This window comes from Heliangelus exortis, chromosome 2 (genome assembly GCF_036169615.1).
Source record: "Heliangelus exortis chromosome 2, bHelExo1.hap1, whole genome shotgun sequence".
NCBI lineage: Eukaryota > Metazoa > Chordata > Aves > Apodiformes > Trochilidae > Heliangelus > Heliangelus exortis.
This window is the reverse complement of record NC_092423.1, coordinates 98,888,142-98,912,952: the sequence shown is the minus strand read 5'-3', so window position 1 is coordinate 98,912,952 and position 24,811 is coordinate 98,888,142. Positions and strand designations below refer to the sequence as shown.

The 24,811-nt window shown below is 37.5% G+C and overlaps 1 protein-coding gene across 1 annotated transcript in view; it reads right to left on the bottom strand.

Moving 5' to 3' along the window:
• Positions 1 to 24,811, bottom strand: part of PIEZO2 (piezo type mechanosensitive ion channel component 2) — a 309,019-nt gene that overhangs the window by 179,293 nt on the left and 104,915 nt on the right. Inside the window, exon 3 of the mRNA XM_071737144.1 lies at positions 21,705 to 21,830. Within this exon, the coding sequence (XP_071593245.1) occupies positions 21,705 to 21,830 (126 nt within the window). The remainder of the gene's footprint in view (positions 1 to 21,704; positions 21,831 to 24,811) is intronic.

The window sequence follows — 24,811 nt, the reverse complement described above, 5'->3', positions numbered from 1 at the left end:
CTGCCTGCTGCTGCTGCACTTCTTTAAATGCTAGTTTTACTAACCACTGTGTACACCAGAAAAGGCACCCAAAAAAACCCAGCAAATGTCACTGACCAATTTAATGGGACCCAATTTTATGATCTGAAATTTAGCCCTTTTAAAAAGGGGAAACCACTCACTCAAAAAAAAAAAAAATTAATCACATTTACCTTACATCTTTTAGAATCTGAGTCAATCACATTGCTAAGGAGAGAAGCAAGTCCTCACTGCTACTGTTGCTTGCCCTCTACAGAAAAATAATGAAATGTTAGTGGCTACCTCTCCAACCTTCAGCAAAACAAACTGCACTCCTCCTCCTCTTCCTTCTCCAGTGTTGCTCAGCCTACCTTAATATTCATCCCCATAGTGTGAGGGAAAGTTTGGACTCTTCATCACCCAAGTTTGAAACACTCTTCATACCAAAACCAACAAAGAGCCAAAAGTCTTGAGGCAAGCAAGGCCAACCTTTCAGAGGAAAGACCCCAAGAATAGACCACAACTGTCAAAGGAAACTTGTCAGACCATGAAGGCTGGATATTCAGGGAAAGAGATACAGGATACATTATGTTCTACATACCTGTTCTCCACCTCCTTTCAAGGACAAAGATACTAAGTCAAAGTCCCTTCACCTAGGTCAGTCCCACCAACCACTAAGTATTCATTGCAGCTGTGCTAGAGGAGCTGTATTCAGATTGCTCAGGAATTTTGCTTCTGTCTCAGAAGCAAAAAAAAAATAGTCTAGTTTAAGAAAAGAAAAGAAGAAAAATCCTTTCAAAGCAGCTTACATAAAAGAAAAGGAGAAGGCATAGCCCTGCAGGTTATTCATTATTAGTCTGACTTATTTTCTCATATGGCACTAGTTACATGTTACTTGAGATTTTAAAGGAAGTTCTAGCTTTAAGTATCTACTCAAGTCAAAATTATGTACAGAATTAAGGATTGAGTTGAGAGAGATTTCAGATTCTGAGCATTTTTTTTTCCTATTAGTGCCTCATAACAAAGCAATTGTTGAGTTAGGAATTCATTTGTCAAGCCCAGTAAGAAATTATAGTTAGTACATGTATAAAAATTACTGCTCCATTTTCAGATGTGCAGAGTAAAAGTTTGGCATGAGTTTCTAATTATCTCCTAAATGTGAGTCCTGCCAAAACCAGTGGGACAAATCATATCTTAACATTAATGTGACCCTGCTGAATATGACTTCCCTGCCTCATGGCACCAATCCTGAAAGCAGAGTGGGATTTGTACAGGTGCAGCAGCTGGCCCACGTTTGTGAAAAGTGAAAGGCTGAGGGTGTGAACTGCAAAATGAGAACAAATGCAACAAGCCAGCTCAAGCAATTCAGCCAAGGGGTCAAAGCCTTAAAAGAAATAACTAATAGCTTCTTTTCTGCACCACAGAGAACATATAAGTATGCAAACTATGTTGAAAATATCATTTTATACTCCGTACTTATCTGAAGAGATTAAAAAAACAGGCACAAACAAGCAGCTTTTGGTTGACAGGTTTTCACATGTGAACTATGGACCCTGAAAGATGCTAGACACCTCTACACCTCCTACTAACTCACAGTGGGCAGTGAAAAGAACCATTTACACAGGATTTTTTTTTGTTTTCAACTTGTTAAATAGTTCAGGGCTTTATCTCTCATGCAGCTGCTCTCCACCAGATTTCCTGGAGTGACGTGGGTGCTGTAGGAGGAATCAACTCAGCTTGGAGAGCTGAAAGTAACATTCTACTACATTTTAAGCTGAAAAGTATGCATTAAACCCTGTCAGAAGGCAAATGGACACAAATACTGAATTGCACAAGAAAAAGTGAAGAATGGAAAGCATAAAAAGAAAGATAAAGTCATTTTAGTATGTTTCCAACGCACATGTCAAAGGGAAACCAAGAAAAAAATCTGCAATCCCAGATGAATTTGTGCATAAATCAATGCACAAACTCATCAGGGATCCGAGTTACTTGTCTTAAGAGATCTTGCATTTCATGCATTCCTACCCCAGGAACTCAATTCTCTGAACTCGCTTTCTAATTTCCAGAAAAATATTGTCTCTGGTGGATTTTCTGGCATCATCACCAAGGGCCCAGGCAACAGAGGGATCCAGCTGTGCTGGGGGCTGTAAAACCACAGAAGTGCACAGACAGTGCTTGCCTTGAAAAATCTGCAGGCTGGGCAGGACAGAAAAGCTGAGGGAATTGTTAAGATCTGGTATATTAGGAAAGGCTGAGAGAATAGGTGGCTCTAGGCTCAGTTGAACTGGAATATAGTACTAAATCATGATGTTCAGTAACACAGTTCTGCAGCTTCTTATCTTTCCTCAGATGTCTGAAAGTTTGTATTTAGGTACTTCTCAGGTGACAGAGACATTGTCCATCTCTTGTACCAGGCCAAAAAAATCCATACATTTCTCTAATACTCTCCCTTGTTCATTCCTCTGAATTTATCCTAACAGACTGGCTACGGATGATGGCTATGTCCTGGAAGATCTCTGCTTGCATGTAATTCCCATATAAAATAAGAAAACTAAAAAATACTGACATACTGATTTAGTGTGTATCACATCTCTCCCTCTCTCCATCCCATTTGCACCATTAGTACTGGAAATCACTAAAGCAGAGAAGTTGTTTCACTGCTGTTTCCAAGTGCATCAGTCCCTGACCAGTGGAACCTTAGTGGATTTGCCAAGAGCGATATCAGGATTATGAGACTCAAATTACTACCATGTTGGCTTTTATTTTATTTTAAAGAGGCTTCATTGTCAACAGAGAGGGGCCACAAAAGCACTTGAGTCAGATGCTTACGTGACAAACTGGTTGGCAGTGGCATTTGCACTTCTGCAAGAAGTGTTAACGTTAGGAGATGTCCTGCTGATCTCAGGAAGCAGGAACCAGGAAGCAAACTCAAAAATGTAAGCAAAAGGAGAGCTCAGCAAGACTGAAAATATGGTAACAAATGAGTTATCTCTAGCCAAAGCACTAAGGGGGGTCTAGGCAGGATATATGTTGCACTGTAAGAGGAAATGCACCTCAGAAGAAACACAAGTTTAGCATGTGAAGATACATTTGGCTAAGTGAACATAGATGCAGCTAATGGATGACACTCCCATGGAGTTTGGCTTATGTTTGGCATATGGATAAAGCAATTAACCAATTAAGAATATTACATCAGATGACAAGAAGTAATAATTTTGAGTTAATTGTTGTATTAACTCATTTTACAGATACAAAAGGAAACCATAGCCTGTTTTTTGTGGATTCAGGCTGCTGAGCATCTGGACCCATCTGTACTCCGTACATCCTGTCACACTTGTTATCACACTTCCCTGCAGTGAAAAACATGAATGAAGATCACACTCCTGTATCAAGGCTGGAACACCTTGCTAATGAAGACAGACTGAGAGAGTTGGGGTTTAGCCTGGAGAAGAAAAGGCTCCAGGGACAACTTATAGACCAATACCATAAGGGGATACAGGAAAGCTGAAGGGGGACTTTTTACAAGGGCATTTAGTGACAGGACAAGGGTTAAAGGCTTTTAACTGGGAGAGAGTAGATTTAGGTTAGACACTGGGAAGAAATTCTTCACTGTGGGGGGTGGTGAAACACTGGAATAGGTTACCCAAGGAGGTTCTGGATGCCCCCTCCCTGGAGGTTTTCAAGGCCAGGTTGGATGGAGCTTTGAGCAGCCTGGTGTAGTGACTGATATTCCTACACATGCAGGAACACATTCCAGGTGGGCTGGAACTATATGATTATTGAGGTCCCTTCCAACTCAAATCCTTCTATGATAATATGATGCTACGATTTGTACCTGATAAAATTTAAATAAGTTGAAAAAGACCAATTGGTCACCTGACTGAGATACTGCAAACTAATCCACATTATTGGTACCCTACTTCTTAATTTTGTGTATCACAATACCTCTTTTGGAGGGAAAAATCCTGGAAGTTTTTGCCCTGATTAAATAGTATAGTTTCCACTAGGAAAAAATGTAGACAAGAGACAAAACTAGAACATGATAAACTGATGGGGACCACTCCCATAAGACTCCTGAGATAGCTCTATAAAGCCTGCTCCAATAGAAGTATCAGGGTAAACAAACAGGTTAGAAAGTGGGTCAGTGGCTCACTCATTTTGATACAATAGGAAATAAATACACCCATGCAAAAAAGTTTCCTCCTAATGGCTGGCAGGCAAGGCATACTTAAGGCTAGGTGGTTGGTGGACAGAAATATGAAAAAGCTGTCTATGCAGGGAAATTAAAATCTTTGTTTCCCAGCAACTGGTCATTTTCTTGTGTACCAGGCAGTAGGAACTCTCTATGGGCAAAGAACACCAATCCTCAACTAAAGGTGTTCTTCCATCACCATTATGATGGTCATCACAGCCATTATGATATTTGCTGACAAAATCCAGTCTAATTTATGAACTGGGGTAATGACACAGGAGATTACAGCCGACCATGGTCCTTATTTATGCCACTTCTCTAAGAGGATCTCAGACCTTTGCTTTTGATAAACGTTGAACGCAATCTTAGTTTCTTTGAACAAAGTCACAGCTATCTCATAATGGCTTAAAAAATTATTTTATGAGATACTTCATTCTCATCTTTGCCTTTCCAAAGAGGATGTGTTGGATGAGGATCTCCATACAGTTCCTGGAGATATCAATGAAGACTTGATAGGAAGGAAGTTGAATTGTCACGAACTCCAAGAACAACAACTGCAAATGGGTATATCTTGACTGAATGCCAGTGTTTAAACAGGAAAGCAACATCCAATTCCCAAGACAGAGCAACAGCATAAGCAGAACACACAGACTCACAGAACTCTCCCAAAATAGCAGAGGGTACAGATGGAGCCACACAAATGCTTCTAACACACGATAATTTTAGTGTGCCATGAATTTAATGAAGTTTAAAACAGAAGCATCAAGTGAGATATTGTCACACCAATTAAAAGTCTACGTGAAATGCATGTGAACATATGAAAACATGAAATGTGTGTGACTCTATGAAAAAGTATTTGAACACTGTTCATTTCAAAACCTCTATTATCTGACTCTAAACTACATAAAGATGCACAAGATTTCCAGTAAGGGAGATCATCATTCAAAGCCTAGCCAAACACTGGAAAATATCCAGAGAGATTATGACCTAACTATCCACATCCTGGACTAAGAATTTAAAAACAAAAAAGACACTCACATTGTTATTTATGCTGAAATACGTCCCAACTTTTCTACCATTTCTGAGTTCCAAAATATACTAATCATTTTCACAGGAATATGTTAGTTATGTCATTTTAACAGCTTTCATATACAATCTCCAGCTGAGGAAGGAATAATGAACAAAAACATGTTAGGATAAAGTATCTAAAGAATAGAGAGCTCTTGATGGGTTTGATTTACATCTGAATGGATTTAGCATGAGCATTTGGAAATTGCAAAAATCTACATTTCCCTTTCCAAACTCAAATTTTTCAGCTCATAAACCTTGTCAGGCTTTATAACAGCTTGCTTTGCAGTGTCTTCTGCATCCCATATGTTAGGGGGATGGGTTTTATTAATATTAGTAGGGAATTGCAAAGGCCAAACTTTGTGAGCACAGACCCAAATACAGAGGATACTACTTCAGAATTAAATACATCCTAAAAAAGGTACAACCCAAGGTGGAATTAGCTATTTGGACCACAAACAGTAATATTAAAAAAAAAAAAATCAACAAAAAACTAGCCCCCACCAACTCTGTAAACATGAGCTCAGTTTTGCAGTGGTCCTATAGCAGGAAAGAGAACATGACACTGAAAGTTTCAAGGATGAATGTAGCCACTGTGTGATATGTAGAAAGCAGTAAGAGAAGGGAAACCAAAGCAAGTTAGAAATATTTTTCCCATTTTTCATAATCTGATAGGTTGTCTCTTATCTAAAACATCAAAAGCCTATTAGCAAATCTTAGCAAACCCTAACACAGTGCCATCCTCAGCCTAACAATGCACCTTCTAAATTCTCATGCTATATATCAAAAATTTAGAGAACAAAAAAAGAAACCTAGTGGTTTCTAGGAAACAGTGAGCTACCAACTCTGACTTGGAACCAGTGGTAAATCGTTGCAATGTATGCAATGCCTTATCACCAGCACTGATAGTGATACTGCTTTGACAACTTTCAGGTCACTACTAATGAGAGATCCACTTAAAATTAAATATCCTTTACAAGAATTAATATCCTGATAAAGTTTAAATAATTCATAGTGCTTACAGTAATTTTATTACTGTAAAACAAAATGCAGCTCTTGTGAAAAGGAATAAAATAACTGAATTACACGATGTGTTTGACACTCAATATTTCCAAAATAACAAAATTCACACCTAGGCTAACGTCAGAGAACCCTTTGAAATCCAGAGCTGTGACTATCTAAAAAGTTAAATCCTTTGCTCTTCTCCAAGAAAATTAGATAGCAAAACATAAATGTTATTTTTTTATTTAAAACAGCACCCCCAATTCAATATAATGTGTTGTAGAGCCTTTCACTATTTGCTTTATCTTAAAAAACAAAACAAAACCTAACAGGAACAACTGAGAACACTAAAGAGGAAATGTGATATGATTTTCTTATTGTTACCTAGAATGACATAGGATGGATGTGGAAACATGTCTTTAACTTTTTTCCAGATGTCCATGGAACACCATTTTAGCTTTGTTTTAATGTGGATGTGTGAACTTCCTTGTTCAGCATTTTTTTTTTTTTTTTTTTTTTTTTTTTTGGATATGAGAGAATTTTTACAATCTTTCAGTGACAACAAGTAATAAAAATAATATTAAAAGTGCATGTATCCTAGGTGGTTTGTAATCTATCTTGTGGAAAGGTTGTTAAGAAGATGGGAGGGTACTGAACAGATGGTATTTCACTCTCAAGGAAATGCAATTTCTAGAGCTGAAATTTATTTTGGTTAAAAGTCCTCATAAAAATATGATACAATATGAGTACAGTAGCAGAAGTTTGGGCCAGCCCTGTGTGGCTGTAGAACTGAAACCCTGGGCAGAACTATGGCTTACACCGATATGCCAACAAGACAAATCTCATCTCAGCCAATCCCTAAAAATTTTTTTTTTACAAACTGCAGAAAATTCTTAATGACCCTTAGAGGTGGGATGGGAAAGCAAAGGTTTATTTAAATTAGTGCTGTGACTAAAAAAGTATCCCTGTATGTTTATTCACTCTCTGAATCTTGTTGAGGCAACAGCTCTATGAGTACCAGACTCAAGGGCTGCAGAAAAGCAAGCCTAACATCAGCTCTGAGCTGCTCAGCCAAAGACTGCTGCATATCTTCTGGCTTTGACCCCCACTTTCATTCATCCCCTCCTTCTGCACATCTTGGGAGGTTTAGGTCAGATATCAGAAAGAATTTCTTTACTGAAAGAGTGCTCAGGCACTGGAACAGCCTCCCCGGGGATGTTGACTTAACCACCTCCCTGGAGGTTTTAAGAAACATGTGGCCCTTCAGGACATGGTCCAGTGGCCCAGTATGTAGGGGTTATGTTTTGTTTTGATGGGGTTTTCTGTGTTATTTTTGTGTGTGTTTGTGTAGTGTTGGACTCAGTGATCTCAGAGGTCCTTCCCAAACACATCTATTCTGTGATTCTCTGATTTCATCACAGCATCTCAACAAATATTGCTGTTCAATATCTCTGTTCTGCAGATAAGTGATTACTGTGGAATATTTATACGCACTGCAGATAATACTGCATTTCCATGTTGATAGTGAAATCATTTACTTCTTTTTTTCTTTTAGATCCCAAAGTATTTCACCCCCTGTAATCTTGCCTGTTATATACCTCTCTGGGTATTTTTGGAAGCACCCATATTTGAAAAGTCAAAGAAACTGAGCTTCTATGCCACTGCCCATACTGAGTGCTTTTCTTCCTTGCTGGTAGTTACAGTTCTTTAATCTTCAGACAAGTCCATGAAACTCAATTTTGTAACTGAAAAAAACAGTGCTGAAATGTCCACCCCCTGCTTAGTGAGGTTGCCTAACTGGGTAATTTAATCAGGCTGATTCCTGAAATTGCACAGGTTGCTACATAGTACTAAAATTTAATAATCACAGAAAGTTCCTGCTGTAATGAACAAGGCCCCTGAAGATGAAAATGTGTGTGTTTATATAAACAGAAATAAATTAAGCACAACCCGATAGAAGTTTAAAAGGCATCCCTTGCCCCTTTTCACATCACTGTTAGTGGTTTTGCTAGTCTTGTACTCTTAGACAAAACAAAAGATCAGATGGCCAAGAATAAAGTAAAGGATAAATATGAACTAATGGGAACTGTGAAACAAGATGTGTTATAAAGTTGGAACTGTTGCCACCACCACAGCAACAGCTACAATTGTTTTTTACTCTTGCAATGTTTGTCTGGCATATTAGTTGCAGTTTAAGAATCTCTACCTCACATCTGCATCCATAAAGAAAAAGTTAACCACAAGAAAAATATTTTTTATCTTTTCTATTAAAAAATGGGGGGAAAGTCCATACATAGAAGTAAGACTTTTACTAGTATGTCTTGTAATTCCACAAGTTTTATACTGCAGCTGTGTTTAATTAGCCACACCCTCCAGGTGGATGCAAGAGTTTTAGGATCATTAAAATCCAGCTCAGCATGTAAAATAAGGACTGTATTTCTAAGAATGATGGTAAGTTGCTTGACTCTACAACAGAGCCTCTTCTGGGTGTCATTTGAGGCCTTTGACATTTCTACAGTGAAGGTACATGAGTTCTCTCATGAAATATCACATTATTCACAGACAAACCTGGGTGGTCTAGAAAAATAAGGAATTTCCTGGAACCTGTTATGTGCTGTCTGTGGCATCACCAAGAAATGGCAGGGACACAATCCATGACCAGGTCAAACAGCTGGCTCTGAAGGATGAGTTAAAAATTGCCCTTTTGCATTTCAGTGCTCTAAAGTTGTATGCCAAAAACACTGAAAAAGAATTTGCTATATGACATTTCTTGGCCATAAAGTCTTCATAAGTAAGGTGATGTATGAATCAAAATGTATAAAGAGTTGTCAGTTTTTATCACCATGTCCTTTGGACTGGGGTCTGGCTGTCTTATTTTGAACTGTATGACTGAACACATAACAGAAAAATACTAGAAGGAGCTTTCATTAAGTAATGTACTCTCTCTCCTACAGAATTATCTTAATACATGGAGGACAATACACCTCAAAAAGCTCAGGAAAAGTCTTATCAGTCACTGGCTGGAGTGCATCAAATGCTTTTCAGAATTTCATATTACTTCAGTGGGAAAATGCTTAAATTGTTTTGAAGTTTTTAAATAAGCATTTGGCATCACTGATGATATCTGGAAATCAAGTTCATTCTCTTGTCACTGGACTTTAAAAGATAGCATATTCTACTCTCCTTATTGCTAGACACATAAAAATAGGATTACAGTTTTGTCATAAAATATTTTTCACTTACTACGCCTTTCACTGATGCTGTTCAAAATCTTTCTGGTTTGGGTCTAGATAATGACTATAACCTTTCTGAAATTCATATTATTGATTTCTTTAAACAAATCCCTAAAAGAAATGTGGTATCATAAAATTCAGCAGTAAACATAGTATATACAGATGTAAATGGTGCAAATGCTTTAGATGTATATATCAGGAAAATAACTGTTGGAGTTGTAATGAGAAAAAAGACTCTCAAAAAGAAGGATGTTTAAGACCTTTGAAATCAAGCCTAACCTTTTCGAATTCTCCTAATGGGTTCTTTTCCTCCCACAGATGTGAGAGGCATTTTAATCTCTTTTGTGAGTGTTAAGGAATTTCTTATTCATTTTACTTTGCATTCAGCATAAGCATGACAGAGAAAGGAGTTGCACATCATTTATGCAGAAGGTGTAAGGCAGCCTGTGTGGCTATTGATTCAGACTCATATCTGGCAGAAATTGAAGGGACTGTTAAGACAGATTTTCCATTTGGAATTAAACTCAAAGAATGCAAGTTCACATCATATTTCACCCAGGTTTAGGATCATGCTCTAACATACTGACACAGGAAAGCCCACAAAAGCATTTCAAGTCCAACCTTGTGAAGAAAACATTTTTCCCAAATGGCTCCAAGCCACATTTAAGTAAGTGATGCCTTTTTCTTTGTTTCACAGGGTGATTTGGTTTACATCACAGATTACATGGACCATCTCAGTAAACCCAGTCCTTTCAGCTTGAGGTTAACCTTGAGTCAAGACCTGGCTTTTGTTCTGAGCAGCCTCCAGCCCCAGCTGCCCAAGGGGAGTCCATGCACTGGGGGTGCTGGCCTGCCAGGGACCCCTCTCACTGCTATCACCCCCAGGCATAGCACCTCACCTGTGCTTGCAGCTGAGATGCCCAAATACTGGTGCAGCCATAGCAGAGTGGCTGTGGTAAGCAGCTGTCATCATCTCAGCTCAGATCTGCTCTTTGCTTCCCAACTGAGATCCAGGTTTTGCTGCCAATGTAAAGCATCAAGAGGTGCAGAAAGCTGAGGCCCAAGGGCTCCTAACAAAACCCTCTCAATCTTAAATGTGGGCGCAGACACATGCAAAGGACCACAATGTTACACTAAGGAATCATGTTTTCTAGAAATACTCAGTGATTACATAATAAGGAGCAATACAGTAAGATGTAAACAGCCAAACAGAAGAGAAAAATCCTCAGAAATAAAATGAAATATTTATTCTCAATGGAAGGCATTTGTCTAAAGAGTGTCCTGCACACATATGTATAGTTTCCTGTTCCTGAACAGTAATTCTAAATAAGACTCCCCAGTAAAATATTTATATTACAGTGATATCAATGATCAAAGAGGGAATGCTTACCAGGGAGATCTACACAAGCTCAGAGATGCTGGTTGCTACTGTGGTGTTGGTCCTTACACAGCCCATCCTGCTACAGCAAAATGCTGCCAATGAGCCAAGGTAACCACTCTAGCAGTAGGACTGGTGTCACTGGGAAGGGAAGGTCTAACCCTGCAGAAAAGTTTTCTCACTGTAACTGTTTTTGTGAGAAGCCTGTTTCTGACTTTGCTGGCCTTTAAAACTTTTCACAATGGGGATAACAGTCTTTCTGGAAACTTGAGACTTAAAAGCAGCTGGCAGTGCATGCTGTCCAAAAACATTTTCATAGGAAGGTTAAGTATACAGCTAGGGGGCAAGCTAAGGAGGTGGCAACTTAGAAAAATAGAGGCCTACTCTTGATTCTAAGTTTACTGAGAGCACTAACCAAGAGTATAAACCAACAAATCAGTTATTGTCTTCTGTTTCCTTCACACATGCATTCTGCTCTCCTCAGCTTCATTTATCAAGTGCCTTATACTTTACAGCTGGCCTTGATTTCTCAATTTCTTCCTTACATTTACTACTTCAGCTCACACCCTTAAGAGGGCAGAGGAAGACAGACAACAACTATTTGATCCCTCCTACACACAGCCCCTAAACCAAGCCAATGATCACCCTTCTTTTCTACTACCTGGCAGTCAGGTGTACTCATCCTACCTACAACTGAAACACAAAAAACCTGCACCTCTTGATGGAGGCCAATGACAAGTGGATTTCCTCAAGAGTCAGTACTGGAACAGGTGCTGTTCAGCATCTTTGTCAATTACATGGACAGTGGAATTGAGCACACCCTCAGCAAATTTGCTGATGACACCAAGCTGCATGGTGTGGTAGAGATGCTGGAGGCAAGAGAGGCTATCCAGAGGGACCTTGACAGACTTGAGAGGTGGGCCCATGAAAGCCTCTTGAAGTTCAACAAGACCAAGGTCCTACCTGTGGGTGTCAGCAACCCCAAGTTGAAGTACCAGCTGGCCAGAGAAGGGATTGATTACAGCCCTGAAGAGAAGGATTTTGTGGTGTTGGTTGATGAGAACCTCAACATGAGCTAGCAATTTATGTTTGCAGCCCAGAAAGCCAAGCATACCCTGAGCTACATCAAAAGAAGCACAGTCAGCAAGTGGAGGGAAGTGATTCTGCCCCTCCCCACCAGGAGTACTGTGTTCAGTTTTGGAGCCCCCAACACAAGAAGGACACACAGTTCTCAGAGTGAGTCCAAAAGATGGCCCCAGGGATGATCAGGGTGTAAGGGACACAGTCTGAGAGAGCTGGGGTTGTTCAGCCTGGAGAAGACAAGGCTCCAGGTAGACCTTATAGTGGCCTTCCAGTACATAAAGGGGCTACAGGAAAGCTGGAGGGAGAGTTTTTATAAGGGCATGTAGTGATAGGACAAGGGGTAATGGTATTAAGCTGAAAGAGGCTAGATTTAGATTACCTATTAGGAAGAAATTCTTTCCTGTGAGGGTGGTGAGACATTGGCACAGGTTGCCCAGAGAAGATGTGGATTCCCCCTTCCTGGAAGTGTTCAAGACCAGGTTGGATGGGGTCTTGGGCAACCTGGTCTAGTGGGAGGTGTCCCTGCCCATGGCAGGGGGTTGGACATGGATGATCTTTAAGGTCCTTTCAACTCAAACCATTCTATGATTCTAAGATTACAGAGTTATAACATTATATAGAAGATCTTATATATAAGGGCTGAAAATGAGTATTTAGAATATTGCTTAGTTTTCACATGGCAACGTGAGAGCCCAGAAATAAAGACTCCAGAAGTACAATGAACATGAATTTTCTGAAGTCCCAGGAAGTGACATCTGTCAGGAAGTTAAGCAGAACTTATCATACCTGCCGAAAAAGCAATTACAGAAGCTTCTGTTTCCACAGCTGTAAATTTTCTGGCTGCATAAAGTTGCACTAAAAGTGCTGTAGAAATGTTTGACACTCAGTGTTTAATTAAGGAAAATGAACTTTCACATGCAGAATAACCTGTTGTTGCAAGTTTGCAACCTGTGTTCCACAAGCAATACATTCTTCAGGTGACAGTCAGAACTAGTCATTGGTACAACTACACATCTTTCTAGGACCTTGTATAATGGCCATATTTGTGCCACTACAATCTGATTTCACAGTGGTTTTCACAGATAAGCATTTTTTTAGTCTCAGGTTCTCATTGACTGCACAGAAAATTTATTCAAAGATATTTTATGACTCAGACAATGCATGGCACCTACACAAATAACAGTACCCTATGAAATCAGAGAACGATAGGAGCTACATTACCATTTTTTTTCTTAGCTTCATGTCTCCTTTCTGTCATTTGCTAGAATTACAGAGGTACTTGCCATATGAAGTAGTGTGACAGGAACTTCAGCTATGATTCCTCTACTGCAATACATGTATATACTGCTTGTGCTAATCTCTGGAGATTTTTCCCTTTCTCAGTGGAGATTTGGATAAAATGGTTACTCGTTCCTTTTAAACTTACGGTTCTGAAAATAGTTGCTGCTAAGAGGGAAGCTCTGAAGAAATCTTAATAATTCTTTATGCTGTGATAACTGTGCTAACTCCATAACCCCCAGTCCAACAGCCAACTCCTGCTGCAGGCCATACAGTACAAACCTCTGAACAGGAAAGGTCCCTTCTCAGGAGTTTTCAAGCTAAGTCAAGGCAGGGTTTTTCTCAGTTCAGATGGCATTGGGCAGATGGAAGTAACATGAAGAGACAGTCTTACTGCATGGGATAAGGAGGACAAAATCCATATACTGACTTTGAATAAAGAACAGTAGCTTTCACAGTTCCCTTTCATTTCATAAAGTGATATTAACCTGCATTCTGGAAACATTTCAGCTTCTCATACGCTCAGCCTTTAGAATCTTGCTAATAATACAAGCAAAAAGGTTCAGATATCTTGGCAAAGATATATCACAAACCCAAAACTCACAAAGTAATGGGTGTCTCATAAAAACAAAACCCAAAATCTTTCAGGTAGCAAGCTGTCTGTACTGATTTAATAATCACAGAAAGTTAGGGTCTGGAAGGCACTTCAAAAGATCAGCAAGTCCAACCCTGCTGCCAGAGCAGGGTCATCTACAGGAGGTCACATAGGAATGCACCCAGATTCCACAACCTCCCTGGACAACCTGTTCCAGTGCTCTGTCACCCTCACAGTGAAAAAGTTTTTCCTTATATTTATGTGGAACCTCCTATGCTCAAACATGTACCAATTAGCCCTTGTCCTGTCATTGGACATAACTGAGAAGAACCTGGATCTGGCCTTCTGGCACTCACCCTTTACATATTTGTAAATATTAATGAGGTCACTCCTCATTCTCCTCTTCTCCCAGCTGAACAGACCCAGCTCCCTCAGCCTTTCCTCATCAGGGATATTTTCTTAGTCACTCTGTGCTGGATTCTTTCCAGCAGTTCCCTGTCCTTCTTGAACTGAGGAGCCCAGGAACTAGACAAAATATTCCAGATGTAGCTTCAAAGACTGTAGCTCAGGACTTCAAAAATGTGTAGGTATCTAAATTCCATTAGAACTAGACTTATATTACAGGATTTAGTAATGTCAGTCTTATATGGGTTATGAGGAGCAATACAGAATCTGTAAAATATATTCTATTAAAATATTTGTTAAAATATAAAATTGGTTAAAGTATCTAAAATAATTAAAATATCTTACCACTCTGGATCTGATCTAGTTAAATGTATAAAAGTATAAATTTGTTCTATATTTGCTGCAGCAGTCATTGAAGGCTTAGACAACATTGAATTCAAAACACACATCCCCTCAGAGAAATGTTATTCTAACTCTTCTGCAGTAAAACATCTGGTTCATTCACCCTACAAAACCTTTGTTATCTTGAATATTCCACAGCAGTTGTTATTGAAACACAACTTCATTTCTGAACCTTCTCCTCTTGCCCCTTGTAGAGACACCACACAAGCAGAAGCTGACAACTTCTGCGATGAGAAGTGTTTCTGAAATACTGACAGGCATTTTTATTTCACTCAGACTTTAGCCAAGATTATTATCTTTGATATGACACAAAAATATTATTAAAAATGCAGATGTTCTGCATGATTATGCCCACTCTTAATGGGATAAATGTATGCTTTTAAACACACAGTTTAAATCTGAGATAAGGTTACAGATATCATCCACTTTAGTTTCAACATCAACAGCTTAAGGCGACTGATACAGAGACAAAACACTTCATTCTCTACATATGTCAAAATAAAGAAATGTTTAAAAATGCAGCAATAAGGTACAAAGAAGAGCTCAGGTTTGAGGTAGACCCTTGACTGTGAAAAAGATTTCACTAAACAAAAAAGGAAGAATATGTTACACATGTGATGGAGATGACCGAACATCTCGCAACTTTGCGGCTATACCGGTTGTCTGGAAGGTGCCTTCAGCATCTCTCCAGTCAGTGAGAAATGGATGTGTTTGCTAGGGAAGAATAAGCTGTTTTGCCTGAGATGCAAGTGCTTGAGCACTGTTTAATGTGGGTAACTGTTACCCTCAATTTTGGTAAGCAAAACCATTCCAGAGGATGTAGTAACCTTTTTGGTATTAAAACAGAACGTTTACTTTGCTATGACTCCTGCTCAGAAGCAGAAGCTTCTTATATAAACTTACTAGTTTTCTTAGTGTAATTTGGATAAATTTCATTTCATATGAAGTAACATTTTTGAAATTAAAATTGTTAAAAATTTCAAGGCAATGCGTGGCCAGAAAATTATGAGACTGTTTGTTTCATAAAATAATATATCAAACTGTCAATAGTTTCAAAAGATTTGTTTTCAAGGCAACATATCATGAAATGATGTGTCCAAAGAGCTGACAAGAGCCCATGAGATATGTTCAGGCTCCAGACAGGAACTGGGCCAGTAAGTCATGATATTTGAAAGAACTTTATGCATCTGTCACCAATCTTTGAAATAAAAATATGAAACACCATAAAAATCTCCTAATCTTTCACCCCTTTATAAGTAAAAGCAGAATCTCTCTTTTCAATGGGTTAATAAGCCCAAGTAGAAATGCAATAACCTTTACAGATACAGTACTGCTTAAAACCAGCTCTACCTTAAAAACATACACTTCAGAAGGTACAAAAGGCATGGAATCTCAGCAGGTATACAGGAAAAAGTAATTATTCATTCCTGTGAAAGATCGGTTGCAGTCCTGAGTCTGAGCTTTCAATAAATGGTGAAACCTAATTTATTTGTACTGGGTACTGCTGCTTCCAAATATAACCCAGAACCTCAGGGACATGCTGGTAGTAATGCAAACACAGGATGGTCTTTTAGCCAAGAAATAATTTCAAAATTTATCTAAAGCAGAAAGTTATTATGATTCCACAATGGTGGCATGCATTTGTTTAATATTCACCACGGCATACCAGGGACAGAGAAGTATCTGAATTTAGTTCCCATGATCTAACAGAGAAGCTATCTAGGCAACTTGGTTCTTTAAGCCTATTCTCCCTTTTTCTTTGCATAACTATTTTGCAAATAACGCACCCTAACTACATCATAAACAACTGCAGAGATTCATAGAAAGTTTTTAGCAGGATTTCAAGAAATCTTTTTCAGCTTCATCAGTTCTATTATTTGGTGTATAAGAAAAATGTCCAGAAATACCTTAAATGCCCCTTTTGGTATTCTAGCAAGCATTGAATACAAACTTAATCAGAAACCAGTTGAAACATTCTTAGTTACATTTCTCATGGACTCAAATACTGTTCTGAAAGAAGTAGCATTTCAGTAGATCCAATTGAAGAAACAATGGCCAAGATGGTAGACTGAGAACAAAATATAAAATGGATGTACACCACTACAACTAAGAGAAAGATAAATTGGAGTATTTTTACAGACTGACTGAAAAAGAAGTAAAGGATACACTTTAATAACTATGATGAGGAATAATTGCACTCATTTATTGGATGTAAAGTTTAAAATTAACATTGTGGAAAACAGTCCTGATCATGGAAATGCCATTTAAAAATATATTTAAAATCAGTCCCACCAAAGAATTATAGCATGTATACTGAAGTATGAGACACCTGTTTTCAATTGCCCATCTCACAGATTCTGTATTCAAAAGGCATAAATTAATCTAATAATCAGAACTTATTTCCATCAAAAGTACTAATTCAACAATGAAATTGTGCTATTGCATTAATACTACTACTTCTTGAAATCAGATTGGTATAAGGAGATACCATTAGTGAAGCAAGATGGATCTATCTCTTGATGTCTTAAGAAGACCAGCCAAGCTCACCCTTTCTGTATTTCTTCTTTTCCCTTCCTAAAGAAACTGTCTAGATCTTCAGTATTAGTTCCATACAATGCAGCTGTGGCTAACCAAAAATCCTTCATTAATCTAAATAAGGAGTTCTAACAACAAAATTTTAATAGTGTCAAGCAATACTCACAAGGCTCTGAAGAAACAGGAATTAGGAAGAAATTCTTTAATGTGAAGGTGGTGAGACTCTGGAACAGGTTTCCCAGGGAAGCTGTGGCTGCCTCATCCTTGGGAGTGTTCAGTCCCAGGTTGGATGGGGCTTTGAGCAACCTGTGGAAGGCATCTCTGCCCATGCAGGGCAGGGGTGGAACTAGATGCTTTTTAAGGTCTTTTCTAGCTCAAACCATTCTATGATTCCATGATGATCAACCCACCAACATCCATCTCCTATATAATTTAGAGAATGCTGTAGTAGTTTCTAGCCATCCTGGAAGAAAGAGTATTTAAACTCTAAAAGAGGAAGGGGATGAAAAAAACCCAACAAACAGAAGAGGTTAAAAATTCCAGGACTTATGCTAAATACTACCTAGCAGCTGCTTTTGAATAATACAAATCAAGCATAAGAGCAGAATATTTTAAAATGTCCCTGTGAAGGCTCTGGGTCACGAGTCTTTTAAGGAGCAGCTGAGGAAATTGGGGCTGTTTATTTTAGGGAAGAGAAGCCTGAAGGGAGACCTTATTGCTCTCTACAACTGCCTGAAAGGAGGTTGTAGTGAAGTGGAGGTTGGGAAGTTAGGTTGGATATTAGGAAAAACTTCTTTACTGAAATAGTGGTCAGACATTGGGACAGGGTGCCCAGGGAAGTGATGGAGTCACCCACTCCAGAGGTGTTCAAGGAACATGTGGGCATAGCACTTCAGGACGTGGTTTAGTTGGACTTGATGATCTTAAGAGGTCTTTTCCACCCTTTATGACTGCATGACATCCTACATATCTGTTTTGCTCCTGCAGGTAGCCCAGACTGAACTACTTCTGGATGCAAAAGTCAAAGGTATGGTTGTTCTCCATTTCCAAAATAAAATTGTAACTTTTTAAGATTTAAGATGTGACAGGCTGCATGATGCCTCTAATTTAAGTACTTTTCAAATGTTCCTTTTATCAAAATGGAAATATTTTCAGATGTTTTAATACATCAGTGTGAAAATGAAAACTGAAACCAGTCTTGATTCAGAAGTCATTTCAACGTATGGAGACTTTTCAATGTAACTTGGAGACAAATGTATACTTCTTTCTCACATGATTCTGAAACTGTCAGGAATTATAATATTAACTGCAGAATGGTAAAAAATTCAGAAAAATACAGAATTAATTTGAACCACTTATTCATTAATTTCTATGGTGAAAATTATGGAGCTGTAGATTTAGCTCTAATTTCCCTGGCAGGAAAGAAAAATCAAATGCAGCAATCACTCCACGACCTCATGAAATTCTTACATACTTCATCAAAGCAAAAATATGCATTTCAACATAAACTAATTGCAAGGTTTTTCTTCCTTTCTGCTATTACACTTTTTAATTTTTCTCTTTATATTATCTTTTTTCCCAGTCTGGAAAGTAGTGCACCACATGTGCACATTTACATTACTTATTCTCATCTTGTTTACATAAGGGCAATAAATAGTTTAATTTATTTAAACTCAGGGAGATACTGTGATGCCCACAAAATCAAAACAAAGATTAAATTTAAAGGAAAAGCAAATATTTTGTATATATAAACCATTTTAAGGTGGTATTTACATGTGGTCCCTATAGGAAGTGCCACAAGCAAATCTGTGATGGGAGAGATAGAATATAGAACAGCCTTGATGATAAATTAAACCATTTTGGAAAAATATAGGGAAATTCAAATTTTCATTATACTGTGGGAATATTCACCTACAGGCTTAAAAAAAATAGTCTGTTCTTTAGTAAAGTATTTATAGGTTCCAGTCAACCCAGAGAAAGTGTAAGAATATGCTGCTGTTGCAAAATTACCATATACTAATGCATAAAGAGGGAGTTTCAACTTGCAAATACTTGGGTAATTGTTAAACCTCAGTATGTGCTAGTAAATTCTCAGCTGAAATATTACCTAATTATGGACACTGAGCTTTAAGAAGTATCTGGACCACTTGGAGAAAACAGATGTAGACTAAAATCCTCAACAAGGATAAGACTCCTTCCTGGGAGACATGACCCATAGAGAAAGTTTGAAAGAAATGAAGCTGTATAAAGATGAGAGGATGAGAGAAAAGAGTACATATGACAGACATCACTGCAGCCTTCAAATACATAATAGGTTATTCAAAAGACTAATGGAAAGTTTTTCTCCATTTTCACATGAGGCTGAAGGAGGAAGACAGGAGATTTTGACTAATGGGAGAAAAACTTGCAAATTATAAAAGACTGTAGAATCGTTTCAGTGGAGAAAGTAGACTTTAGGAAAAAAAAGCTGTAAATAATGTTTTATTTGACCTGAATCTGGATCTGGACTTCTTATTGAGTAAAAAAAAAAAAAAAAAAAAAAAAAAAAAAAAAAAAAATTGAATAAACAGCTAACTCTAATCTATAGAGACTGTCACACTGTGATGCTACGTTGCTTTGTTGTTCCTCCAGCTCTGGCTTAGCACACTGCTGTAGTCAGGTCTGCAAAGCATTATTCAAATAGCTAGGGAACAGAGAATACTAATTAATTACAAGCAGAACAACCAAAATACTTTCTGGAGAATGAATTCTGTCTTCTCCTCACCTACGGAGCAGCCTGTATGCTCTGGTGCCATTTAATGACATTAATTGATCTTACTGCCTGATCTGCAACGGCCTTGGCCTTTTCTGTCACTTTCATTCACAACAGTTTTTATACATTTTATACCTTTTCTTATTGCTGAACACTTAAAACAACCTTGGAACAACTTTGGTTTGCCAACTTTTTATCTCCTAAATAGCTAATGCACAGTCTGGGGGTTTCTGTGGGATGAAGACTGTTCCCAACAAGCAATTTCAACCCAAACTCTGTCTCCAGGAGTCAAAGAATGCTTAATGGTGAGGATGTGGTTAAACTGGCCTTGGTACCAGAGAGCAATCTGAGGCTTCACTATTACAGCTGTGCCCATTGTCCTGTGAGGCCCCAAGTAAGGAAATCATTATTAATGATTATTAATAATAATTATTATAGAATGGAAGCTGTTACACTCAGTAGCTGTTAATAAACAGCTCTGTTTAAGGAGGAAACTCTTCAGAATGAAGTAATTCTTCTAACCAGTTTCTCACTCTAGAGCCCAGTTCCCACCAGAGGTGGCAGAAAAAGCCAGTGGTTATATCTCTCTCTTGGACAACTAGGAGCCTACTCAGATAAACACTTTCTATCTGATGCAATTACCCTAATTGAAGTAAAAAGCATGTATTTTTAGTTCTAAGAATGTTGAACAGATATAAGAAAGCAAGTAATCCAAGTTCACACATTCAAAAATATATATTTTTGAGAAAGAAAGTAGTTTTAGACTCCAAATGTCTGATTTGAACTGACAAAGCCCAAGACATTCCAGTTAAAACTTATATTTTATAAACACAATTATGCCTTTTATTTTAAGAAATAGTTTGAGTTAAAGGTGAAATGGTAATGCTAGCTCCAAGTTTCCTTAGGATTTTTTTACTTTAAGTCAAAGTCTTTACTTCACATAAGGTTTCTTGTGTTGAATTGTAGTACAACTGTTTACTCAAGTGGCAGGAGCATGCTCTGTGATAAATTAAATGGACATTTATCAAAGGTAGGTTGACAGGTTTAAATGTTAAATGTAAGCATTGTAAGACAAGTACAAATAGTTTCTACCTGGAGGTTACATACACAAATTGCTGGATAGATATTTTAATTAACTTCTGTACCATAAATAACGTTTCCTTCTGAATTACTGAATATTTTCTGAGAGAGGATGATACAAAATGTCATACAATATATCTTAAGGTTGTGTTTACACATAAATAAAAATAAAAATTGAAAATCCTTCTTCCCATACAGCACAGGCAGGAAAGAGACAAATACTGTTTAGAAACATAAATCTTGGGGCCAAGATTTAAAATTAAGTTAGATTAACAACTTAAGAGACAGAGTCTGTTCCATAAGACAGAGGCATAATACATGGGTAGAGGGCTTTTCATTACTATACCTCATTTTATTCTTAATATATTGAATTATGATCTAACAACGTGATCATGTAGCCACTTCAGGTTCTGAGGCAATTTTGAGAAAGCCTAAATGAAGTTAGAAAATAGACAGTGCTAAACCCAAAAGGAATGTATGTCTGGTGGGAGCAAAATAGTTAATACTGCTCTCATTTCTGAAACCCATGTAGTCTTCTTGCCCTCCTTCACAGTAATTCTTAAAGCAGGCAGCTGGGCAACAGAAGCAAGCTGCAAACCCACAGGAGCACAATGTTAAGTGGCTTCACATCAACCCTTCACTTTCAAACCACTGAAGCATTTGGATGCTTAAAATTATAATAAAAACTAAAAGGTTTTACTCACAGTTAAAACCAGGTTGAATAGTTTTTCCAGCTTCAAGACTGTTTATTGTAATCTGAAAGATGATGTGCAGCAGCAGAAATGATAGACTCGTGAAACACAGAGATTTTAATAATCGTCCTGTATGCCCTAAAAGATAAAATAGACAGACATATAGCTGGTGAATATCTGAACATTGCTTAAAGGTTTTCAATACAAAAACAGTGAAAGTATCTTGACCAAGAAAATATATACAAGTCATCTTCACATCACTCATGATTGTTCCTTAAGCAAAATAACTCATGATTGCTCCTTAAGTCAACATTATAGCACAAAATATACTTAAGTTATAGTGTCATTGAGTACTCCTTAATCACCAGCCCCAGTGACTACTCTAGTTTCCTTTTCCTTCTTGGAATTTAAAAAAAAAAAAAAAGTTACTCAAGTCTCCAGATAGCAATTTCACATCAATAACAAAATGCTTATTGTCATTTTACCTGGTAAAAAGAGAAAATATAAATGATAATTCCAATCTTGAGAAAATAAAACTTTTAATCTAATCAATCTCTCCAAAACAAATTACATGGGAGGGGGAATAACCACACAAAACCCTCATTTTGGCTCAGTTCAGACATACTTTCAAATGAATACTTTACTTTGTGTAGACTGCCCTCTTTTTCTTCCTTTAGAAGTCTCTCAGAATAATTTTCAGTACACAGAAGTATTCTGTGCCAGATACAGTTGGTCATAGTTCCTCAAAGATTTATTGGTTATCTATAGCCAAAAGCCAATAGAAAAAGGTTGACGAAGACTTTGAAAATGCCTTATAAATCCTCTAGGAAACACTCAGCTTAATCACAGGCAGCCAAACTTGCAAGGTATGAATAAATAAAGTAAACCATTAGTATTTTAGAAAATATGCATCTTTAAGACTAAGCTGTATTACTGATAAAAACAACATTAAACATCACCTTACCTGACCTATGTGCAGTAGAAGTCCTATTTCAAAAGCATTTTATACCTAGATTTTACATCATCTGCTTCATGCATTTGAGGATTTTTTTTAATTTACACATTAAAAACAGCACTGCTAGAATTCTTACCCAAGGTTACAAATAAAGCCAAGAGTACAGAGGGCAGAACTGGCAGGATATACCTGGGAAAGGTCCCTCTAACTGCAGCCTCTTTCATTTACGTGCATTCTGCATGTGTCTGTTACAAGTAGCTATTAGAAAGAAGATGACAGTTCTTATTCTGTATCTAACCAGTAAATCAACTTCTTGCTTCATGTTCAAGCATGTTGTTGATGGTCCAAATAGTAGTTTATGAAGCAACGAATCAGATAAATGTGATTCAAGAGTTCTAGAAAAAAGTTATAGACTATCTCACTCCATCAGTCTCATGTTTTGTTACATGATCTCTATCTTTTCTGTGAATTTTGAATACCAGGTGCCTGCAATGAACTTGCTTATATTTTTAAAAATAAAGAGATTCAAACAAAACAAAAAATGGCAAGAGTGAGCTTACATATGAATTTCTGAGACTTTAAAGGGAAGCTACATTCACTAGATACATCTTTTGTATGACTTATTCACTATATTTACTGGTAAGACACCAGAGTCCTCATAGACAGTGGACAACCTGGGCCAACAAGCATTACCAGAAAAGACTAAGTTTTAAATTCTTTAGAGGAGAATTATTTTTGCTTCATCTCCTACAGAAGCTGGCCTGGTGCCTTAGGTTAGCACAACAAGCACTGTAAAAGCACAAATAAAAAAATAATTCACATTGTCAAATTCATTAGAAGAATTCGTATATGATGAGCTGCATTTTATTAAATATTTTAAAAATATTATTCCATATGTAATGCAATCCAAGGACTGCTAGCTTTCACACTTTTTTTTTTTTTTTTTTTAAAGTTTCAATATTTGCTGGTTTGTTTCTGCATTACCACATCCCATGCTTATGGTATTATGAGAGCTGCTCTTCAGAATATACTAATAAAATGATGCTTTTCAAAGCTGAAGAAAATTTGACAACATAAACTGCATTGGCTTAACAGATGTGTTAGAATGTACAGAACTGGTGTAATCTGGTGATTTCTGAAGTCCTGGGTCATAAACTCTCCTCAGTGCTTGGGAGTTCAATAGATACCAGGTGCTGGACTTTTCATATAGAAGTGCATTTGGAAATTTGTTGATAACACTGTTTTAGTCGGCCTCCAAAGGAAAAAAAAAAAAAGAAAATTATCCAAAGAACATCCTTCAATATTTCAAATGTCACATCTCTCCAAAATGCATCTTAATTTCAGACTTTATAGGCTGAAAAAAACATATTTGAATTGTAGATTGGAAAAAGCATTTTGTTGTAGAAGCCTTATTTTTTGCAATTGTCTTCCTTTTAGGAAGTGTAGAAAATATTGAAAATGCAGCTCCTGAAATAGTGAAATGTTGAAAAAAAATAGTAATCTCTTTCTGCACTGAATTAGGGGAAATTTTAAGGGATGATTAAGACCCGTGATAATAAATAGTGTCTCTGTACACTGGTGGAAATACACAGCTGGAAGACATCTTGACATACTCGGTGCAGGTTACAGCATCCTTCAAGGGCTGCTCCCTTCATGGCCACTATTGGGACAGCAACACCATCAGATCCTACAGAACAGAAGCCCTTTGCCTGCACTGCATTCAGCTGTGCCAGCACAAAGTAAACACAAGAAGTATTTGGAGAAAAGTAAGAAAATACTATGCCCTTGATTTCAAAAGTTTTGGAGCGACATCAACAAGTTGAGAGAAATGGGAGTGCTAAAAATTAGTGAATTACTGGATACATAATTTATGCCAAAGAAGAAGTGACAGATTTGGATAAAGGATGAGTTTCAGTTTATAGTGGGGTTTGCATAAACCCATTTAACTGTATTTTTACTGACATTTTTTCTTTCTACTGGAAACTTAATTCTAAATTACACAAAGAAAATATTAACTCTATAGGTACAGAACTGGGCTGGTGAGAAAAGAGCTGACACTCAACTCTTGAAATAAAACAAAGCTGCTTACAATGATTTCTGTCAGCCTTTAATTTTAATATATTCTAATTCCCTCATGGTTGAAATTCTTTTGCTAACACATACC